The sequence below is a fragment of the Aquarana catesbeiana genome, linkage group LG01 (assembly GCF_042186555.1).
Source record: "Aquarana catesbeiana isolate 2022-GZ linkage group LG01, ASM4218655v1, whole genome shotgun sequence".
NCBI classification, from domain to species: Eukaryota; Metazoa; Chordata; class Amphibia; order Anura; family Ranidae; genus Aquarana; species Aquarana catesbeiana.
The window spans coordinates 286,249,733-286,272,944 of NC_133324.1; the positions used below are offsets into that span (position 1 = coordinate 286,249,733).

The 23,212-nt window shown below is 42.7% G+C and overlaps 2 protein-coding genes across 8 annotated transcripts in view; one reads left to right on the forward strand and one right to left on the reverse strand.

Annotated features, from left to right (window-relative positions):
- GGT5 (gamma-glutamyltransferase 5) overlaps positions 1-4,522 on the forward strand; it is a 173,920-nt gene extending 169,398 nt beyond the window's left edge. For all 4 annotated transcript variants that reach the window (XM_073629222.1, XM_073629223.1, XM_073629224.1 and 1 more), the window contains one exon: positions 4,304-4,522. In XM_073629222.1, the coding sequence (XP_073485323.1) occupies positions 4,304-4,450 (147 nt within the window). In that variant the 3' untranslated portion in view covers positions 4,451-4,522. The remainder of the gene's footprint in view (positions 1-4,303) is intronic.
- Positions 4,523-12,849: 8,327 nt separating this feature from the next.
- The window catches only part of GGT1 (gamma-glutamyltransferase 1), a 336,039-nt gene continuing 325,676 nt past the window's right edge, over positions 12,850-23,212 (reverse strand). For all 4 annotated transcript variants that reach the window (XM_073629226.1, XM_073629227.1, XM_073629229.1 and 1 more), the window contains 2 exons: positions 19,210-19,323; positions 12,850-19,110 (listed from right to left, as the gene is read on the reverse strand). In XM_073629226.1, coding sequence (XP_073485327.1) covers positions 18,964-19,110; positions 19,210-19,323 — 261 coding nt within the window. In that variant the 3' untranslated portion in view covers positions 12,850-18,963. The remainder of the gene's footprint in view (positions 19,111-19,209; positions 19,324-23,212) is intronic.

The window sequence follows — 23,212 nt, forward strand, 5'->3', positions numbered from 1 at the left end:
AAACCATACCAGACCCTTCACGTCTGGTATGGATACTAAGGGGAACCCTGCGCCCATTTTTTATTAAAAAAAATGGAGTAGGGGTCCCCCTAAAATCCATACCAGACCCTTATCCGAGCATGGAACCTGACAGGCCGCAGGAAAAGAGGGGGGGACGAGAGAGCGCCCCCCCTCCTGAACTGTACCAGGCCACATGCCCTCAACATGGGGAGGATGCTTTGGAGTAGCCCCCCCCAAAGCACCTTGTCCCTATGTTGATGGGGACAAGGGCCTCATCCCCACAACCCTTGCCCGGTGGTTGTGCGGGTGGGGGGCTTATCGGAATCTGGAAGCCCCCTTTAACAAGGGGACCCCCAGATCCCGCCCCCATGTGAATTGGTAACGGGTACCCCTACCAATTTACAAAAAAGTGTCAAAAACTGTAAAAATTACAGGAGACACTTTGGGACAAGCCCTTTATTAAAAAAAAAAAAGTCCCCTGATGTAAATTAATCTCACACCGCCCGACAAACCGAAAAAAGAAAAAAAAAAACGCAACAGCTCCGCCTCCATGGGAGGCTCCCGCACACTGCACGCTTCTTCTCGATGACAGCTGTTATATAGCTGAGGGGCGGGGCCAACCGGTGATGTAAACGGGTGACCTTGCCCACCTCTGACGCCACATGACATCAGAGGGAGGTGGGGTCACCTGTTTACGTCACCGAGTGGCCCCGCCATCAGCTATATGACAGATGTCAAAGCGAGAAGCATGCAGTGTGCGGGAGCCTCCCATTGAGGCGGAGCTGTTGCTTTTTTTTTTCGGTTTGTCTGGTGGCGTTAGATGGATTTACATCGCGGGACATTTACATTTTTTTAATAAAGGACTTGTCCCGAAGTGTCTCCTGTCATTTTTACTATTTTTGACACTTTTTTTTGTGAATTGGTAGGGAAACAATGTACCAATTCATATGGGGGGGCGGGATCTGGGGGTCCCCTTGTTAAAGGGAGCTTCCAGATTCCGATAAGCCCCCCGCCCGCAGACACCCACAACCACCGGGCAAGGGTTGTGGGGATGAGGCCCATCAACATGGGGACAAGGTGCTTTGGGGGGCTACTCCAAAGCATCCTCCCCATGTTGAGGGCATGTGGCCTGGTACGGTACAGGGGGGGAGTTCTCTTGTCCCCCCTCTTTTCCTGCGGCCCTCCAGGTTGCGTGCTCGGATACGGGTTTGGTATGGGTCTTGAGGGGGGAGCCCTACGCCATTTAAAAAAAAAAAATTGGCGCAGGGTTCCCCTTAAAAACCATACCAGACCTGAAGGGCCTGGTATGGATTTTGGGGGGACCCCCACGCAATTTTTATTTTTTTTTGGGGGGTTCGATCACCTTTAAATGACATTTTTTCCTTTAGAAATGTCATTTTGCTGTGGCACTGTTCTAAACACAGGAAAACTGCGCCACTTTACAGGCATACTATAGACACCCCCCCCAGGCATGATATTTAAAGGAATATTTCATTTTTATTGTTTCACTTTAAGCATTATTAAAATCACTGCTTCTGAAAAAACGGCCGTTTTAAAAACTTTTTTTTTTGCATTGATACATTTCCCCTGGGGCAGGACCCGGGTCCCCAAACACTTTTTATGACAATAACTTGCATATAAGCCTTTAAAATGAGCACTTTTGGTTTTTCATGTTAGTGTCCCATAGGCTTTAACGGGGTTCCGCGGCTTTTGAATTTACCGCCAACACCGCATAATGTTCATTGTTCGCCGAACGTCCGAACAACCAAAGTTCGACTCGAACTTATGCTCGGGCCGAACCGTTCACCCATCCCTAGGCCTGACCTTCAAAAACTTGTAGCCCTTACTAAGCAGCAGGCCTATGAGGATAGCAGTACTGAAAGCACTCCTTCCCAGGCCTAGGCCTGGGAAGAAAAAAACTGCAGGGGGGCTATATTACTATTGAAGTATCAAAGACTAAGAGCCCTTTCACACTGGGGCGGGGGCGGTGTCGGCGGTAAAACGCCGCTATTATTAGCGGCGTTTTACCGTCAGTATGCGGCCGCCAGCGGGGCGGTTTTACCCCCCGCTAGCGGCCGAGAAAGGGTTAAATACCACCGCAAAGCGCCTCTGCAGAGGCGCTTTGCCGGCGGTATAGCCGCGCCGTCCCATTGATTTCAATGGGCAGGAGCGGTAAAGGAGCGGTATACACACCGCTCCTTCACCGCTCCGAAGATGCTGCTGGCAGGACTTTTTTTACCGTCCTGCCAGCGCATCACTCCAGTGTGAAAGCCCTCGGGGCTTCACACTGGAATGAAAGTAGCGGCACTTTCGGGTCGGTTTGCAGGCGCTATTATTAGCGCAATAGCGCCTGCAAACCGCCCCAGTGTGAAAGGGCTCTTATAGGAAATTAGGAGCTGACTCGGCCAAGCAGGCTGCACCTATATCTACAGTGGGAAAAGAAAGGAATCACCCCCTTTAAAATAATCACATTTTGTTGCTTTGCAGTCTAAAATGAAGACAGACATGAAGCTATCCAGCTGTATTTACTAGTGCAGCTTATATCTTTCACTTGGATATTATAACACCAACAAGTCAGAAAAAAGATAACACAAAATCAAAAACAGAATCACTGACCCTCTTGTGTCAGTATTTTGTTACAGTATGTAATTACAGCTTTTAGACCCCTTTCACACTGGAGTAGTTTTCAAGTGCTTTAGCGCTAGAAATAGCCCCTGCAAAGCGCCTGAAAACTGCCTCCCATTCATTGCAGTCTTTTCACACTGGGGAGGTGCGCTTGCAGGACGTTATGAAAAGTCCTGCAAGCATCATCTTTGGGATGGGTTGGGAGCGCTGTATTTAGCAAACCCAAAACGCCCTGCCCATTGCAATGAATGGGCAGCGCCTTAAAAGCACTTTGAAAATGGGACTTTTAACCAATTTTTTTTTGTAAAAAGTTCTGAAAAAACAAGCGGTGCAATAGCGCCAATGGCTGGTGCTGCCAGTGTGAAGCTGGTCTTAGTCTGTTGGGATATGTCCCTACTAACCTTGCACAGCTAGACTTTGCAATATTTGCCCACTCTGCAGAACTGCTCAGTTAAAGTTCAGCTTGAAGGTGACCGTTTCTGCAGTCTTCAAGTTATTCCACAGATTTTCAATGGGGTTTAAGTCTGGGCTCTGACTAAGCCATGCAAGGACATTCACTTTTTTCTCCTTCAACCACTGAGTGGTAATATTTTTGTGTCTTGGGTCATTGTCATGTTGAAAGGTAAACCTTCTTCCCATTGACAACTTTCTGGCAGAAGGCAGCAGATTTTCCTCAAGAACTTGATAGTATTTTGCCCCATTCATTTTCTTGTATCCTGACAAGTGCTCCAGTCCCTGCTGCAGAGAAACACCCCCATAACAGGATATTATAACCTCCATGCTTTACTGTAGGAATGGTGTTATTTGGATGGTGAACTGTATTGGATTTCCGCCATATTGTTTGATTTTGAGGCCAAATAATTAAATGTTAGTGTCATCTGACTACAATGCCCTGTACACAGGATAGAATTTTCCGACGGAAAATGTTCTATGGGAGCTTGTTTTCGGAAATTCCGACCGTATGTAGGCTCCATCAGACATTTTCCATTGGAATATCCGACACACAAAATTTGAGATCTGGATCTCAAATTTTCCGACAACAAAATCCGTTGTCGTAAACTCCGATTGTGTGTACACAATTCCAACGCACAAAGTTCCACGCATGCTCGGAATCAAGCAGAAGAGCCGCACTGGCTATTGAACTTAATTTTTCTCGGCTTGTCGTACTTGTACATCACCGTGTTCTTGACGTTCGGAATTTCCAACAAGATTTGTGTGACCGTGTGTATCCAAGACAAGTTTGAACTAACATCAGTCGGGAAAAAAACATGGATTTTGTTGTCGGAAAATTTTATCGTGTGTACAGGGCATTACACCGTTTTCCATGTGGTCTCAGAATCTTCAAGGTGCGTTTTAAGGTGGTCAGATGAGACTAAATTTGAATTATTGGCATTGGCTTTGCATTTGACAGGCGGTACGTCATCTGTGTTAACCTTGAAAATGCCCACCAAGTCATATTCGTTGGCCTGTTTGGGATGAAGCAACTCCCATGTATGCACATGGGAGTTGCTTTGTCTGGGCATGGAATCCTACCAAAACTGTACACTGAGTTGTGCAGGGAAAAAACAACAACTGATAGGCAGACTTTTTTGTTGTTATTCAACATGTGTTTACTTCAGCTTTAAGATCCAGATAAATGTATTTCCTTCATCACTGATACTTTCTCTCATTGTTTCAGGCAGTGCAACAAGGACTGAAAGAAAAAGGACATAAATTTAGCAACTTTTCATTTGCTCTGAATGTGGTCCAAGCAGTATCCCAAGAGAATGGATGTTTATTTGCCTTTTCAGATAAGAGAAAAGAAGCAAAGGCTGCTGGTTATTAAACGATTGATATGTAAAATTAATTTAAAATAGGAAGCACAAATTAAAGTTCTAATAAAGGAGAGTTAAGTATATCTTTATGTGTGTCCTCCATTCTTATATTGGATCTACAGTATTAGGGATGCACCAGTACCAGTTTTTTAAGACCAAGTACGGGTACCAATTCTTTTTCTCAAGTCTCGCCGATACCAATGACTGATACCTTTTTTGCATAGGGATTTGGATGCATTTAACCTGGGATCACATACAGTATAAAAAACATGAAAGATGCAGCGCTGAAGATGTATAAGTGGACCCCAGAAACCTATTCGGGGATGAAAACCAAACTATGAGGTGCTAAGTAAAGTGCCAAGTGCATATACAATCAGTGAGTAAGCTGAAAGTGAAATAATAATATTGAAAAACATTCAAAGTAGTGACACAAAGATGTGTATACATTCAAGGAGTAATCCTGATGATATATAAACGGTTAAACACAATGTGATACCCAAAACGGAATATGTTGACCTGTAATAGCCAAAAATTTCTCATAAATAATGACCTCCATGTGAAAACATAATCCAAAAAGATAAAAATTTATAGTAACACAAAAGTCACTCAAATGAAATAAAGTTCAACATATCATAGTTACATATAGTTACATAGTAGGTGAGGTTGAAAAAAGACACAAAGTCCATCAAGTCCAACCTATGTGTGTGATTATATGTCAGTATTACATTGTATATCCCTGTATGTTGTGGTCATTCAGGTGCTTATCTAATAGTTTCTTGAAACTATCAATGCACCCCGCTGAGACCACCGCCTGTGGAAGGGAATTCCACATCCTTGGTGCTCTTACAATAAAGAACCCTCTACATAGTTTAAGGTTGAACCTCTTTTCTTCTAATTTTAATGAGTGGCCACGAGTCTTGTTAAACTCTCTTCTGCGAAAAAAGTTTTATTCCTATTGTGGGGTCACCAGTATGGTATTTGTATATTGAAATCATATCCCCTCTCAAGCGTCTCTTCTCCAGAGAGAATAAGTTCAGTGCTCACAACCTTTCCTCATAACTAATATCTTTCAGACCCTTTATTAGCTTTGTTGTCCTTTGTACCCGCTCCATTTCCAGTACATCCTTCCTGAGGACTGGTGCCCAGAACTGGACAGCATACTCTAGGTGCGGCCGGACCAGAGTCTTGTAGAGCGGGAGAATTATCGTTTTAGCTCTATCTCACCCTATGGTCCATGCCAACAGAGCTTATTTTGTGCAGTAAACATTTATGGGGAACTGTGTCAAATGCTTTTGCAAAATCCAGATACACCACGTCTACGGGCTTTCCTTTATCTAGCTGGCAACTCACCTCCTCATAGAAGGTTAATAGATTGGTTTGGCAAGAATGATTCTTCATGAATCCATGCTGATTACTGCTAATGATACCGATCCTCTCCAAGAGCTTGCATACTATTGATGTTAAGCTTATTGGTCTGTAATTCCCAGGGATATATTTTGGGCCCTTTTTAAACATTGGTGCTACATTGGCTTTTCTCCAATCAGCTGGTACCATTCCAGTCAGTAGGCTGTCAGTAAAAATTAGGAACAATGGTCTGGCAATTACTTTACTGAGTTCCATAAGTACCCTTGGGTGCAAGCCATCTGGTCCTGGTGATTTATTAATGTTAAGTTTCTCAAGTCTAAATTTAATTCTACCCTCTGTTAACCATGGAGGTGCTTCCTGTGATGTGTCCTGAGGATAAACACTGCAGTTTTGGTTACTGAAGCCTCCCGAGTCCCTCGTGAAGACAGAGAAGAAGAATAAATTCAATACCTTCGCCATCTCCCCATCCTTTGTAACCAGATATCCTTCCTCATTCTTTATGGGGCCAATATGGTCTGTCCTTCCTTTTTTACTGTTTACATACTTAAAGAATTTCTTGAGATTCTTTTTGCTCTCCTCCGCTATGTGTCTTTCATGTTCTATCTTAGCCGTCCTTATTGCACCCTTACATTTCTTGTTGCATTCTTTATAAAGTCTGAATGTTGATGATGATCCCTCAACCCTGTATTTTTTGAAGGCCTTCTCCTTTGCTTTTATATGCATTTTTACATTGGAGTTAAGCCATACTGGACTTTTGTTCGCTCTTTTACATTTATTACCCAATGGGATGCATTGGCTAATGCCCTTATTTAATATGCTCTTAAAGCAAACCCATCTCTCCTCCGTGTTCTTTATTCCTAAGATTGTATCCCAATTTATGCCTTCTGGCAAGGTTCGTAGTTTAGGGAAGTTAGCTCTTTTGAAATTCAGTGTCTTTGTATTCCCCTTATGTTTCCTATTTGTGTGATTTATACTGAAGCCAATTGAGCTGTGATCGCTGTTACCTAAATTGCCCCATATTTCCACATCCGTGATCAGGTCTGTATTGTTGATAATCAGTAGATCCAGTATTGCTTTATTACTTGTTGTAGCGTCTACCCTCCGACCCATAGAATTGTCCTGCAAGACATTTAAGAACTGGCAAGCCTTAGATAAATGCGCGGTTCCCTCAGCCCAGTTTATGTCTGGATAATTAAAATCCCCCATTATGATACCACTTCCCATCCTTGCTGCTAATCCAAATTGTGAAAGGAGATCTGTCTCCCCTTTCTCCCTCAGGTTAGGGGGCCTATAGCATACTCCCAGTATTATTTTCTCCTTAACTTTATCCCTTTGGAGCTCTACCCATAAGGATTCCACCTTCCCCCCTAGCTCCCTTAGTGATGTCATCTCTCACATTCACTTGTACATTTTTCTTGATATATAGGCATACCCCTCCCCTTTTTTACCCTCTCTATCCTTGCGATAAAGGGTATACCCTTAAATGTTTGCCAGCCAATCATGAAAGCTGTTGAACTAGGTCTCTGAAATTCCCACAAAATCCAAATCTTCCTCGTACAACAGTATCTATAGTTCACCCATCTTGTCCGCCAGGCTCCTGGCATTGGTGAACGTGCCACGTAGTTTAGACCAGTCGCATATTATCCTCTTATTGGGTGTTCCAAGATTGCAACTAGGACTTGCTACTATACTTACCTTGGGTTTATGTGCTTTGGTCAACCTACCACTAATGCCCCCAATACTACCCTCTAGAATATGTTCCACGCTGACTAGCTCTACCTCTGGACCCTCCCCCCATCACCTAGTTTTAAAACTCCTCTAACTTTTTGCCCATCTTCATTCCCAGTTGATCTGTACCCTCCTCATTTAAGTGCAGTCCATCCCGTCTATAGTACCAGTTATCGACTGAGAAGTCGGCCCAGTCCTCCAGGAACCTAAACCACTCCTTACTACACCAGCTCTTCAGCCACTTGTTTACTTCCCTAATCTCCCTCTGCCTTTCTGGTGTGGCTCAATGTACCAGTAGTATTCCTGAGAATACTACCTTGGAGGTCCTTTTCCTCAATTTAGCTCCTAAGTCCCTAAAATCATTCTTTAGGACACTCCATCTGCCTCTGACTTTGTCATTGGTGCCAATGTGCAACATGACAGCTGGGTCTTCCCCAGCCCCTCCCAGTAATCTGTCCACCAGATCCTTTAAAAGTGATACCAGGGTGTTAAAATTTCATATAAAGTAGCAATGAAACTGGATCAAAAACAGGGTGCTGTTCGCACATGACACCCGGGAATGTGCCTTCAACACCAGGGGAAAGGGATGGGTACTCTTACCCGAAGCTGTGGACACACACGCCAGCAGCGGTGAGCCAAACAGGCATGGACGATATTCAGGAACTTGATCTCCAATCCGGACTCCTTTAAATGGACTGGCGTGCACCTGCGTACATCAGGCCAGAAGATGACATGAAGACCCGGACCTCAATGGCGATGTTCCTGATATATGTAGTACTTCAGGGAAGCAGCGTGGATCATATGGAAAAAAAGAAGCCCTCCACATAGTGCAGATGAATCCAACATTTAAAAATGTATTTAAGTAAAAAAAGTACAACCATCACTTCTGATGTGTACATAAAGTGATCACAGAACAAGTAAAAATAAGCGTGGTATGCAAAGTTTAAAACAGGCTATATACCTGACATGTTTCGTACAATATTACTTCAACTGGGGCATAAAAACATACAGTATGTGTGATCTGGTTTTGGCTATGGATTTCAGCCCCCTCCTGTGCCACTTTGTTTAGAGGTTCAGGTGTGATTCAGGTGCGAATTTTCAAAGCGTATGACAATTGAAATTGCTCAAAAGTGTACCGGACTCTTTTTAAAAATGCGCTGTGGCTGCCAGCACATACGTAAATCGGCTCCATTGAAAAGGCTGCAGTTTCACATGTCATGCGAATCAGATGCGGTCCAAAATGCATCCAATTCTCATACATGTGAACCGGGTCAGGTATCGGTGCAGGTACTGATACCGGTATCGGTGCAATGCTATACAGTATTTATCATTTATCTATCCTGCAAACATAAACTTTCATAGAAAACATGTGCCTTGACTATAGCTGTCCATAGATAGAGGACAATCAGACATACATGAATTTTACTTGTATGTGGGAACCCCAGCAGGTGTTCTGACAATTAGCTGTGAAAGACAGTCCCATTCAAAGCAATAGGAGGCTTCCGGCTCCAATTCTGCCCACTAGGGTGTTATCCTTCATGCAGCGAATGATCACATGCCAATGAATCAGCCCTGGATGCAGGCTCCTTCATATTGTATTGTATTTAGAAAGCAGTGAATCGGTAGTGAAGTAGTCAGCACACAAGGGTATGTTAACGTTAAAGTGGGTACAAATGGATTGAAATTTGGCCAGTTCAGCAGGGACTGGTTGAATTTTGATGTGTGTGTAGCCCTCTCTGTTCGACAGAAGTCAGTCAGTAGATAGACTTCTGTCAAATGGGATTATTGTAAAACATTCATTCAATCAGCTGCAGTTGCCAATTGGCTGCAGCACTGATCAGTGTTTTCTGAAAGCGGTTTGACAAGGTCTCAGGTGTGAATGGGGAGCAGGTGTGTTAAATTTGGTGTTATCGCTCTCACTCTCTCATACTGGTCACTGGAAGTTCAACATGGCACCTCATGGCAAAGAGCTCTCTGAGAATCTGAAAAAAAGAATTGTTGCCCTACGTAAAGATGGCCTAGGCTATAAGAAGATTGGCAAGACCCTAAAACTGAGCTGCAGCATGATGGCCAAGACCATACAGCGGTTTAACAGGACAGATTCCACGCAGAACAGGCCTTGCCATGGTCGACCAAAGAAGTTGAATGCACATGCTCAGCATCATATCCAGAGGTTGTCTTTGGGAATTAGATGTATGAGTGCTGCCAGCATTGCTGCAGAGGTTGAAGGGGTGGGGGGGGGGTCAGCATGTCAGTGCTTAAACCATACGCCGCAAACTGCATCAAATTGTTCTGCATGGCTGTTGTCCCAGAGGGAAGCCTCTTCTAAAGATGATGCACAAGAAAGCTCACAGTTTACTGAAGACAAGCAGATTAAGGACATGGATTACCGGAACCATGTCCTGTGGTCTGATGAGACAAAGATAAACTTATTTAGTTCAGATGGTGTCAAGCGTGTGTGGCAGCAACCAGGTGAGGAGTACAAAGACAAGTGTGTCTTGCCTACAGTCAAGCATGGTGGTGGGTGTATCATGGTCTGGGACTGCATGAGTGCTGCCGGCACTGGGGAGCTACAGTTCATTGAGGCAACCACGAATGCCAACATGTACTGTGACATACTGAAGCAGAGCATGATCCCTCCCTTCGGAGACTGGGCCGCAGGGCAGTATTCCAACATAGTGACCCCAAACACACCTCCAAGACAACCACTGCCTCTAACATTCACCAGCTCCGTGATGTCATCATGGAGGAGTGGAAGAGGACTCCAGTGGCAACCTATGAAGCTCTGGTAAACTCCATGCCCAAGAGGGTTAAGGCAGTGTTGGAAAATAATGGTGGCCAAAATATTGACACTTTGGGCCCAATTTGGACATTTTCACTTAGGGGTGTACTCACTTTTGTTGCCAGCGGTTTAGACATTAATGGCTGTGTGTTGAGTTATTTTGAGGGGATAGCAAATTTACACTGTTATACAAGCTGTACACTCACTACTTTACTTCGTAGCAAAGTGTCATTTCTTCAGTGTTGTCACATGAAAAAATATAATAAAATATTTACAAAAATGTGAGGGGTGTACTCACCTTTGTGAGATACTGTGTGTGTGTGTGTATATATAGACACATACATAACACACACACACATGTAGTGGGTGCCTCACTCTGTCACCCGCAACCCCACCAAGCTGGCCGCCACAATGTACACAGACAATGTGTACAATGTACACTTTCCAGCCTGAAAGAGGGAGAGAGCTGCCTGTCAGTCCATGCATGGGCTTTCAACCCCCCTCCCTCTCCTCACTGACTCACACAGAGCTGTTCACTCTGCAGCCTCCCATGTGCTCCTATTGGCAGGAGAGGAGCCATTTAAATACATAGTTTTAGCAGCCAGAGGGACTGTACTAAGCTGCAGGAAGCAGCTGCAAAGGACTCTGGAATATGAAGTCTCAGCACAGAGTGGCCTCATGGACTTTTAATAAGGCAGGACTACAAATCCCAGCATATTCCGCTGGCAGGAAAGGAGAGACTCCATTTTGATTCCTAGAGGAGAATTCAGTTAGCACGAGGCGGAGGAAGAGATGAGACCTGAGGGAGAGATGCTGTCTCTCAGATAATTTAATTGCGCAATTTAGGCCTCCGCTGCCAGTCGGGACATCCAGCCTGGTAGAGGAGGATCACAGGCGCACATCTAGGTGCACCTGCACTGACAGTGAAGCGTTCCAGTGTGAGGTGACCAGTTGGGTCGCCAGGAGAGCACGCTTGTTCCAGGACATTCGTTTGGGCCTTGAGGGGTGAGAGGGCTCTTTCCCATTTGCAGGAAACTGCACCACAGGAGGAGTTAATCGAACATTGTATGCAGACATTATTGCTGGTATTCATCTTGCTGACACTTGTAGTGCCACAGGGATAAAAGATAAGACCATTCATTTCTGGGGACACCGTATACAGACATCATTGTCCTCTCACCTTGCTGAGAAAGATCCTGCCTGCTTCACTTGATCATCTGGGCCAGTTGTGTTTGGCCCTGCTATCCAAGTGCACCAACGAAAGTGGCTAGCTGAAGATACAAAGGGGGTTATTTACGAAAGGTAAATCCACTTTGCACTGCAAGTGCACTAAAAGTGCAGTCGCTCTAAATCTAAGGGGTAGATCTGAAATAAGTGGAAGCTCTGCTGCTTTTATCCTCCAATCACGTGCAAGCTAAAATGCTGTTTTTTATTTTCCTTGCATGTCCCCCTCGGATCTACAGTGAGTTTACTTCCAAGTGCACTTTCAGTGCACTTGCAGTGCAAAGTGGATTTGCCATAGTAAATAAACCCCAAAGTTTGATCTTTTTTCAAAAAGGACTGAAGCTATTTGTGCCATATGGACCCGCACACACATATTCAGGGCTCTGTATACGCAGTGGGTGTGTGGGACAGCTTATCTAGGAGGTTAAGCCATTGCATGTTGATGTGAATAAATTGTTTAAAGTTGGGCCTGTGGTTTCAGGGGACAGAAGAGAGAGGCCTGACACAAAGGGGGTCATTCCTCTGCTCTCCTCCTGCCTGGACTCAGAGCCAACCTGATTAAAGGTAACCAATCTGATTTAAAGTGTCATATTGTGATTTAATTTCCATTTAAGTGTGCCTCTGCTCTTGGGGACATTCTCAGATTTGGAATCCCCTGAAAGCAGCCTGACTATAGGATTGAGCTATATTGCTCTTGATCTCAGTTATTGCTCTCCAGTTGATTTCTTGAATATATACTTTTACTGTTTGTCATTCTTCCACAGAAGCATTGCCGTAAAGACAATTTCTGTGTTATATCATAAAGTGTGTGTTCCTCATTGGTCATTGCACTTACACTATTGCCAAGTGTGCCAGAGGGGGCTGAGACTGTTATTGGGGTTGAGAAACAGAGTAACGGACTGAAAAAATAAAAGCAGCTCCTTTGGGGGTATCGCTACATACACACACACACCTTATGGTTCTAATATATTATAAAGCTATATTATATTTGAATGGGTTGTTTTACAAGGAGAAGGTTCACTATACTTTAAACTTCAAAACAGTACATGGGTACTGAGTGATGTAATGCTTATTTCAATGTCCTACATGTGAGGCAACAAGTAGTTAATCACTGAGTAGCCAGGGATTAAATAACCCATGCAGTTTTAGCCCTAATCTTTTATCAATAAACAGGTCTAAACAGGAACTGGATAAATCCAGAGGTAAACAGTTGATTTCTTTCAGTAAGGGAAGAAGTAGGAAGCCTATATCCAGTGGCAACCTCTTTCTCTTTGGTACAATCCAGAATATCTGTCAAATAAAACACACATACCTGGCTCAAAAACTATATTTATTTACTGAAGCCCTTAAAATAAAGATACATGCTTATAGTATTTATTGTATTTAATGTTTGCAAGAAGAACAGAGTCGGGTTTATAAAAGGCCAATATGTATGTTTAATGGACGGAAACAGAGCAGTTAAACCCTCACAAAATGTATGTCAACACAAACAAACAACACAGAAAATAAAAAGGTTTCTCATGGCAAAAAAAAATATATAATATAATATAATATAATATATTGCAGCTTACCAGTCTATAGACGTGGAACAAAAGAGGGAAAATATTTGTGTACTCATATGTAGACAAGGTGAATGCAAATATATTTGGTTACTGTGGATACTGTGCTTGATGTGGCTACTTTGTATATTGGTTGTTGTATGCAACAATATTTGTAATGGAACATGATTTTTATGTATGCAAAATCTTTATGTTCATACAGTGAAACTTGTGCTCCTTTCATTTCCCTCGGTGTGTCCTGAGGAAGCGGATCAGGGAAACACGTTGACGCACAGGGGCTCGCTCACTTGAAACTATCAACATTAACCATATATCCAAAGTATTGGGACTTGTTGGTTGTATTTTCTACATATATGAATACAAGTTTTTAGATGGCACTGTTCTATGTATATTTCTTGATTTTATACATTGTAGTCCTAATTGCCTTTAAAGTGCAACCCATTGGCCCCCTTTTCCCTCTTTTGTTCCAGGTTGGATTTATGGCTGTGGCAAGGGAGTGATTCTAGTAGTTTTATCAATCCTTCGATGTGGTGGCTGCATCAGTTTATTTTTCTTAAGCCCTCCCCTCTGTTTTTACCTGGTGATCTGGCCAGCAACACATCGCCTGTATTAGAATGCGCCCATTGGATGAAGGAGTTTAGGGGGCACTTTTGGAAAGCAGCATTGTCAGTCTGGGGACAGGGGAGTGTTAGATGTACTAGAAAATTCCCTAAACTTTGAAGCCAAACTCCAGCTAATACTTGGCCTAATCACCAGACAAATGTAGAAGAAAGCAAGCCTAAAAAAGAAAACGAATGCATCCATCACATCTAAGAAATGGAAAGCTGCAATACGATAAATGTTTGCTTTTGGATTTAATACCACCTCCTAAAAAATTATCAGGTTTAAAGTGGAATTCCAGACGAAACTTTGTCATGCTTTGGGTAGAATTAGGAAGAGTTAGAACCTTCATTGGTTTGGGTTTTTCCACTGGAAAGATTTACCCTCACTATTTGTATGGTCACCAAGTTTGGAAATTAGGGTAAATTCCCTTAATCAACAATAGAAACAAGGGTTCCGACCTTTTTGCATTGTATCCAAAATTAAAAGAAATGTTGTGCCTGAAGTTCTACTTTAAACAAGCAGGTTTGCAAAGCTTTACTGGAGAAAGCTAAGTGAACCTTGTATGAAATGCAAGCCCCCCCTTCAATGTAACCCTCCCAAAGAAAGATAAAAACTCTTTAAAAAAAGTATAGCAAAATGATGTCATGTATTTAAAAACACATACCTCACTTTCTGGGGTGACAATGTGCACTCAAAATTGTGCAAGAATGCACTCTTGTGATGTGGAAGTATTTTTTTCTACAATGCTTCATTACTGGCACCATTTTGTTGGGCTTTGTATCACTTTACAGAATTTTGAATGGTACCTCAAAACACCCCCGTTGCAGTGCACTGCAAGGTAACACAACACTTTGGGGTTGATTTACTAAAACTGGAGAGGGCAAAATCAGGTGCAGCTGTGCATGGTACCCAATCGATTTCTATCTTCAGCTTGTTCAATTAAGCTTTGACAAAAAAACTGGAACCTTTGCAGAGCTGCACCCGATTCTGCACAATGCAGGTTTAGTAAATCAACCCCTTTTCTTCAGAGCTCTGCTTTAATAAAAATGTAGTCTCATCAAATAAGCGGCCTTACGTTCACATTTTCATAATGTGTGTTACCTTACATCAGGTATGTCCAAAGTCCGTCCTGCGTTCCGGTTTCGGAGGGCCCGCCTGGTAATTTTGACATATATATCTTTTGTGGCCTCCAACGAATCCCTGAGCGCCAGGGGCCACAAAAGATATATATGCTGGCTACCTTGGAGGGGACGGGATGAGTGCTGTACATACAGGAGTATTTCCTGTTTACACAGCGGCCTCTGTAAAAGGAAGTCCTGTCTCCCATGCTGCCATTGGACGACTGTGCTGTCCATCATACCCCGTTTCCCCAAAAATAAGACCTAGCGTGATTGTCGGTGCTGGGTGCAATATAAGCCTTACCCCCCAAATAAGCCCTAGTTAAAGGCCTTGTAGGTATTATTTTCAGGGTAGGGCTTATTTTCGGGGAAACAGGGTAGGGCTTATTTGGGGGATAGGGCTTATATTGCAGCCATCACTGACAATCAGGCTAGGTCTTATTTTCAGGGAAACAGGGTAGGAGGCGGGCATTTCTATTTAAGAGGCCGCCAAGAAAACAGGTGTTTCTCCTGTATGTCTGTTGGCGCTCATCCTGCCCCCTCCCTGTCTCCTCCAAGGCTGCAGATTGGCATGAATCAGGCTGCACTGATGGCAATGGTGGGTGCTACATTCATGGCAACGGTGGGTGCTGCATTCATGGCAACGGTGGGTGCTGCATTCATGGCACTTGTGAGGCTGCAGATGGGCACTGATTAGGCTGCATTGATGGGCACTGACCCTTATTTTGCTTCACAGTTCTTTATTTAAAATTTAAGAGTTTTTCCTGAAACTTCCTTTTTAAAGTTAAGGTGCGTGTTATAAGCTGATAAATACGGTATATCCAAATAACACGCCCGAGCTTATCTCTTCACCACAAACAGCCACAAAGGCAAGAGAATTCTTGTTGGGCAGTGTATTAGTGCTTGGACGAACACACTTAGATCGAATTTTAATGGTTTAAAGAATGTCAGGCAAAATGTTCGGCCCTCGCGCACGTTCACTTCATCAAATCTGGCCCTCTTTGAAAAAAGTTTGGACACCGCTGCCTTACATGCATTAAATGAGTTTTTACTTGGGGGCGGGGAACTGTTGTTAATGCAGACCTTTCATTTTTATCTAAGGTCCACTTTAAGGACCAAGCCACCCAAAATATTAAAATGTACTTTAAAAAGTAAGCTGTTAAATTCATTGGCAAAATTGTTCTAGTCTCCAGATCTGTATGCCAGATATAGGGCAATGTGAAAATCACATTCCACCTTCATTTACCCTCTCACCTTTTATCTGTGAAATACTGTATGTGATCCAAAGTTTAGTAGCCTTGTGGTAAAACAGCTGTGTTACAAAGCAGATAAATGGTAAAGGAGGAGGCACAGCATGAGACCTTCACTGTGGATTTTAGAAAATAAAAATAAAATGCTTCAGTAACTAGAAAGGTTATAACATTTTTAAAGCGGAACTTCACTCTCTCAATCAACATTATTTGTTATCCTTGTGCTGCCAGCATTCCTAAATTGCTAGGAAGGTGTGTTATATTTACTTGTTTTAAACTTTTTTTTTTTTAATTTCTTCAGCTTTTTCCAGGTTTCCAGGCTTAGGCAAAAGATATCATACATCCCAGGAGTCTTCAGGAGGAGAGAAGGGTTTTTCTCAGCTAACCACGCCCTCCTGTCTGCATGCCAGCGCTAAGAGCAGATGGATACCAGGAAGTAAATGCTACATTAATCATCTGCCCTTACTCAAGATGGCCACAGCTAGAAATTCTAGGGGGTGTTTTTCAAAGTGATTTCTCAGCAAAATGACGCATTTATGTATGGATAAATTTGCTTTGTATATTAAAAATGTAGTTTCGCTTTAATGTCTAACCTGCCATTAAACTGGATTTTTCTATTTTGGGTGGAATTGTCTGTTATGTGTGCATTTTCTACCAGCAATAAAGCTCACAGTACATTTTATAAAAAACAAAATGAAAGCTGCTTGCCTGCAAGCAATAAAACAGAATGTAATGCCAAACGAAATTGTATCATTTTCCATTCAGTAAAATTGGCCTGTGACAGAGGCTTGAGGTACCTTCAAACTTTAGATTGTGCGTGTCCAACCACCCACAATCTCATGTACAACTGTTTCGCAAACATAAGTTTGCATCAGGTAATATAATTGTTAAATATTTGTTTTCCGTTTGTAAAAAATGACTTCTATAAGATGACCTATAGTTTCTGACTATTCTAGCTGGAGACAATATCAGAAAAGCAAGAGAAAGTTTTGTGTAAAAGAAATGAATGCTGTAGGAGGGCTCAGTGCACCAAACATTACATGGCTTCAGATTCATTGAAGTAATTGGGCTCTGAAGGTACCATAATTTACTGGATCTCTGGGTATCTACTGCTAAAAATGTACTTGTTTTGTGGATTATATAACACATATGTAAACACACAATGGTCAGTGAAATTGTGTGCGTGTAGCTCCATAGAGATGAGTGGCCTGGTATGCTGCTTTTGTTGTCTGTGGATTGGGAGGCAAATCATTTGTAAGCCTTGCACTGTACAGTATCACAGAAAATGCTTACAGATTAAGCCACCTGCATTAACTAGCAAGGGGTTTAACCCATCTAACAAAAGACTGAAAAATCATGCAAAGCTTGTGCAAATACTTCCCACACCTCTACCATGTAGAGGTCCCTGTCTGAGTGCTGCATATCATGATAATGCATTTTCTGTCAGTCTAGTAACCTCATAACCTTTGCACGCAGTGTACTGTGTAACCAAGCAAGGAAAACAACTTTCTATGCTCCCTTGTGTTTCAGAAGATATTGTTTCCTTTGTAAAGTTGCAACTTTCATTAATGAGTCAGAGTCCATAATATCCTCATTTTTTTTCTATAACATCCACATTTTTGGGAGGTTACACCTGAAAGCAACAAGCTTTACCTATTCAGCTCATAATATTCAAGGGTAGAAAATATGTTCACCATTAACGCTTGTACTCTTTCAGACTATGTAAGACCTTGGCCACTTTCAAACACAGGAGGCCTGGAAAGCTTCCATGCTGGGGTGCACTGAAGAGAACACCAAGTGCAATGGAAATGGCAAGGATTGTGTAAACTGACAGATTCCCTTTAAATGTCACCTTCACCTTGAAGTAATTTACAAAAAAAATCTCCCTTATAACTACAGAAGATACTGTAACATTGCAGTAGGTCAGTTATAAGTTTTCAATGACCTTTAACTAATGTCACAATCTAAGGCCCCATACACACTATTATATTTTTCTGCAGTTTTTGTCTTTGGATTTACCAAAACCATATAATATGAGGTCAAACCTTAAAGTGATTGTAAAGGATTGTTTTTTTATTTTTTAAAAATAACAAACATATCATACTTACCTCCACTGTGCAGCTTGTTTTGCACAGAGTGGCCCCGAACATCCTCTTCTGGGGTTCCCCGGTGGCTCTCGCGGCTCCTCCCCGCATCAGATAACCCCCTAGGAGGCCAATGGCTGCACTGCTATCAATCTATCCAATCAAGAGCCAGGACCTCGTGGAGAGAGGGACAGCGCGTCCCCACCAAGGAGATGAAGGGGCTCAGGTAAGTAAAACGGGGGGCTGGGGGTCCGGTGACTGCCAGGTATTTCAGGGGTTTTTCCCCTTAACATATAGGATGCATTAAGGTGAAAAAACACAAGGGTTTGCAACCCCTTTAAGAGTTTCAATTTGTTTGCAATCAGGTAGGCCCTTGCACTACATGTTTTGGTAAATCTGAAAAAAAAATTCTGCAGAAAATTGAATAGTGTGTATGGGGTCTAAGGGTCTATGGAAGGCTCAAGTGAGTACAGTCCAGCTCTGCTTTTTTTCCACAGTGTATCTGAGGTCTTCGTTACTTCCCAGTTACTCATTCCATGGTCACAGCATTTTAGTAATCCATATGGTCCCATCATGTAGCAGCACTGAATGAATTCCCTTATCTGATGGATTGAATATTCACTTTGAAGAGCGTTTGAAGATCCAATTGCATAAGTCCATTGTATTTCTGTAGTAGTCAGCATAATATAGTCCCTGAGTGTTGTAGTAGGAGTGGAGAATCTATTAAAAGTAGTTGGAAACCACTTACAAAGTGCTGGACAATGCACTCAGAGGGAGTTTCACAATCATCAGTTCAGAACGGTGCTAAAGGTCAGTAACCTGCTGGATATCCTCCCTTTCGTGTGTCTGAAGCTGCTGCCCACTTGTTTCCTGTCCGGACAACAGCCTGGACCACAGACCCAACCCTTTTAGTATATACTACATTATGATGACGTTTCACCAGTTCTTTTTCAACACTCTAAGATCAAAGAAAGAAAAAAAGAGCGGTTGATCCATTTGTATTCTGGAAAAATGCACTCTATTGTACTGTAGGTAATATTTGAAGGATATAAATTACCTGCTCCATGGTCTCTTCCAGCGCGGTGTCATTGGGGAATAACTGATTGTGCATTCTTGCCAACTCCACAGATTTCTCGATATCATAACCAAACCAGAGCGAGTTCATAATGACCTACGATGGAAAATAAAAAAAATTGTGACCCAATATTCCCATACACACAAACAGCAGTTTATGAATTTTTTAAGTGGCAGTTTCAAAACTATAGCTGTACCTCATTAAAGCGGTTGTAAAGTCACTGAGGACAATTACTGGTATCCCCTCTGTTATAGCAAGTTATACACTGCAGTGTGTGTGTTTTTTTAAATTGTGAAGCTAAATAACCTTTCGCAACGCTGCTGTGAGGTCACGTGACCTCCCGGCTGATGTCAGAGCAGACCAGAGAAGGGGGGATGAGTGAGCGCCCCCCCCCCCCCGAACCATACTAGGCCACATGACCTCAACATGGGGGGGGGGGGTGCTTTGGAGCAGGGTTGGCTCCCCTCCAAAGCAATAATAAATGTGTGATCGTGCTGCCTCTGTCAAGATCAAACAATAACTAAAAAGTGACAATAAATGACTAAATAAGTATGTGTGTATATATATATATATATATATATATATATATATATATATATATATATATATATATATATACACACATACATATACATACACACACATATACACACACATACACACTGTATATCTGTATATACAGTACCAGTGCAAACGGAATCCATATGCAATCATAAAATACAAAAAGCTGATGCAATAAATAACGTTTCTGATAACATGTGCAATCAAAAAAGGCTCTATTTGATAAGGTGCTTCATACAGATGACACCACAGTGTAACGTCAATTTCACTTGTGCTCCTTTCACCAGGTGAAATGCAAGCTCACCTCCATTAAAGACCCCTAAGGGTCAACAAAGCATGTAAGCAGATCAATCTGATGGACCAAACTGTGGTGTTCAGGTTCCGTTAAGGGCGAAGGAAGATGGCTCCACACAGCTCACGCATAGGTCATAGGCAGCAAACAATAGTGCAGTACCTGGGTTATTAGGCTAAAAAAAACTGCACAGAACCCTCTTCATAAAATACACTCACATTTATTAAATAAATAACGGGCATATAAAAAATTCCAGCATCTCACGTAATCCAGTGAATACTCTCAACCTCTACACGTTACGCCACCAACGCAAGTGGCTTCATCTGGATCTTGTTTCCCTCTAGATGAAGCGTCATCCCTCTAGATGAGAGGTTGAGCCTTGTGGCGGGAGTATGTTATCAAAAACATTATTATTTATTGCATCGCCTTTTTGTATTTTATGATTGCATATAGATTCAATTTGCACTTGCACTAAATATATATATATATATATATATATATACACATACATACATATACACACACATACCCTTATTTAGTCGTTTATTGTCACTTTTTATTTATTGTTTGACCGTGACATAGAGGCAGCACGATCACACATTTTGCGATTGCAGCAGCTGTACCCTTTAATCCATATTACTAGGTGGCAGCACGCTAATACTTTATTGTTTTACTCCCCCCCCCCCCCCAAAGCACCTTGTCCCCACGTTGATGGGGACAAGGGCCTCTTCCCCACAACCCTGGCCCAGTGATTGTGGGGGTGCGGGGAGTGACTTATCAGAATCTGGAAGCCCCTTTAACAAGGGGGCCCCCAGATCCTGGCTCCCTATGTGAATGAGTAGGGGTACAGATCTGTCAAAGCTCCGTCAGTGATGGACACAAGACATCCCGGGACTGGACTCCGAGGATTGGGAGGACATGTGGGACTTCCCCTTCAAAATCCTGGTCTCACTTCGTGACCGCCTCATACAATACAAAATACTACACCGGGCATATATTACCCCGTATAGAATGCATAAAATGAGAACCTCCCTGTCCTCGGAGTGTTGGAGGTGTACTGGGGATCCGGGCGACTTTATACACATCTTCTGGTCCTGCCCAGCAATTCAAAACTACTGGTCACAAGTAATATCTGTAACAAAAGAAGTGGTGGGAATAGATATAGCCCCAACCCCGCAGATATACCTTCTAGGCTTAGTAGAAACATTAGCCCCCAGGATAGCGGAGAGGACTCTGATAGGACTCCTGATTTTCTATGCCAGAAAAATGATCACTCTCTGCTGGAAAAAACGTGCCCCGCCATCAATATTGCTATGGAAAAACACGTCAATAAAGTACTACCACTCTATAAAGGAAACCTACCAAAATAGAGGATGCCCCAAAAAATACCGTAGAGTGTGGGCCAAATGGCTGGCGGAGGCCTCCACGGCAACCGCAGACTGATTGAGCATGTACATAATACCACTCTACTGGTGGATGTGATTTTGATACTTTGGGTGACGCTTTTGTATTGTAATCTCTGATATGGGTTTATTTGATATCTATTATTGTCCCTTGGGTCTCGAATGAATGATCTGATACTTAGATATTTCAATTGAGCAGGAGCCAATACAGCACTAGGTTGTTTGTTGTTCTTTTTTTATAGACGTGCTACAGCTGTATGTCACTAATGATGGAAACAGCCCAGTTGCCAGCTGGCACTGGCCCCTGCTTGGGGCTAGTCCCAATGCTGTAGCAGGTTTACTGTTGTTTTCTGTTTGTATGTCTTATACTCAAAAAGATTTAAAAAAAAAAAAAAAACATAACGTGATGTAACCGGGTGACCCTGCCCCTATGTCTACCTCTCATTCGGCGAGTGTCATTATGGGGCGGCACATAGGGAGCCAGGATCTGGGAGTCCCCATGTTAAAAGGGGCTTCCAGATTCCAATAAGACCCCCACCCGCAGACCCCCAAAACCACCGGCCCAGGGTTGTGGGGAAGAGGCCCTTGTCCCCGTCAACATGGACCTGTCCCAAAGCTACCCCAAAGCACGCCCCCCATGTTGAGGGCATGTGGACTGGTATGATTCAGGGGGGTGCTTGCTCATCCCTCCCCCTTTCCTGGCCTTCCAGGCTGCATGCTCAGATAACGGTCTAATATGGATTTTGGGAATTGTTTTTTACATTTTGGCGTGGGGTTTGCCTTTAAAAAATCATACCAGATCTGAAAGGTCTGGTATGGATTGGGTGAACTGGACCCCACGCTGTTTAAAAAAAAAAAAAAAATTTACACCAGCATTTGTTTTGTTTACATTCTACTGTCAGCAGGAATCCTGCTCGTAACAGATGAGTCATTGCTGTTAAGGACACCGGCAGCTGCCCACTCTAACAACCAGCTATTCTGAATATACAAAAGGAATGCCAAAAAATACGAAACAAATTCCAAAATTGCATAAATTAAAATAATTGGTTCAGTATTGAGTCAATGGACCAATTTGTTTTCCGAATTTCTTTTGTATTTTTAGCCGTGTCTATTCAGAATAGCATTAAAAAAAACAAAAAAAAAACAAAAAACAAAAACACAGCGTGGAGTGGGTTCCTCTCACCCCAATCCATACCACTACCAGGCACTTCGCATGCTGTTTTTTCAGAATTTTCTTTTTACATTCAGCCGTCAGCGGGGAAACTCGCTAACAGCTGATGAGTCATCGGTTGTTAGGGATGCCCACTCCTAAACAACCAACTATTCTTCACACAGAACTCAAATTGGTCAATCATTTTCCAATCGATCCGAATAGTTCAGAAAATGTGGAATTTGTTATAAAAATTATATTTGAAACTGTTAGGGCTGGGCTCAGCCGTCCAGTCCAGAGGTTCTCTGCCTTTGGTCAACATCAAAGAAACTATCTCCTGTAATCCTGTTCAAGACTTGCTTTGCTGACATCCCTTCTAGCTCCAGATCCTGCTTGCTGTTCCACTACATTGATCCCTGACTTCTGGATTGGCTGACTATCCATTCCGGTTACTGAACTTTGTCTATGTTTTGACTACTTTTGTTCTTTTTACTTTTATTATTAAACAAGTGTGATTTAACTGTACTTCTGTCTCGGCCTGATTTCATGGTTTCTGACAGAAACAAAACAAAATGTATT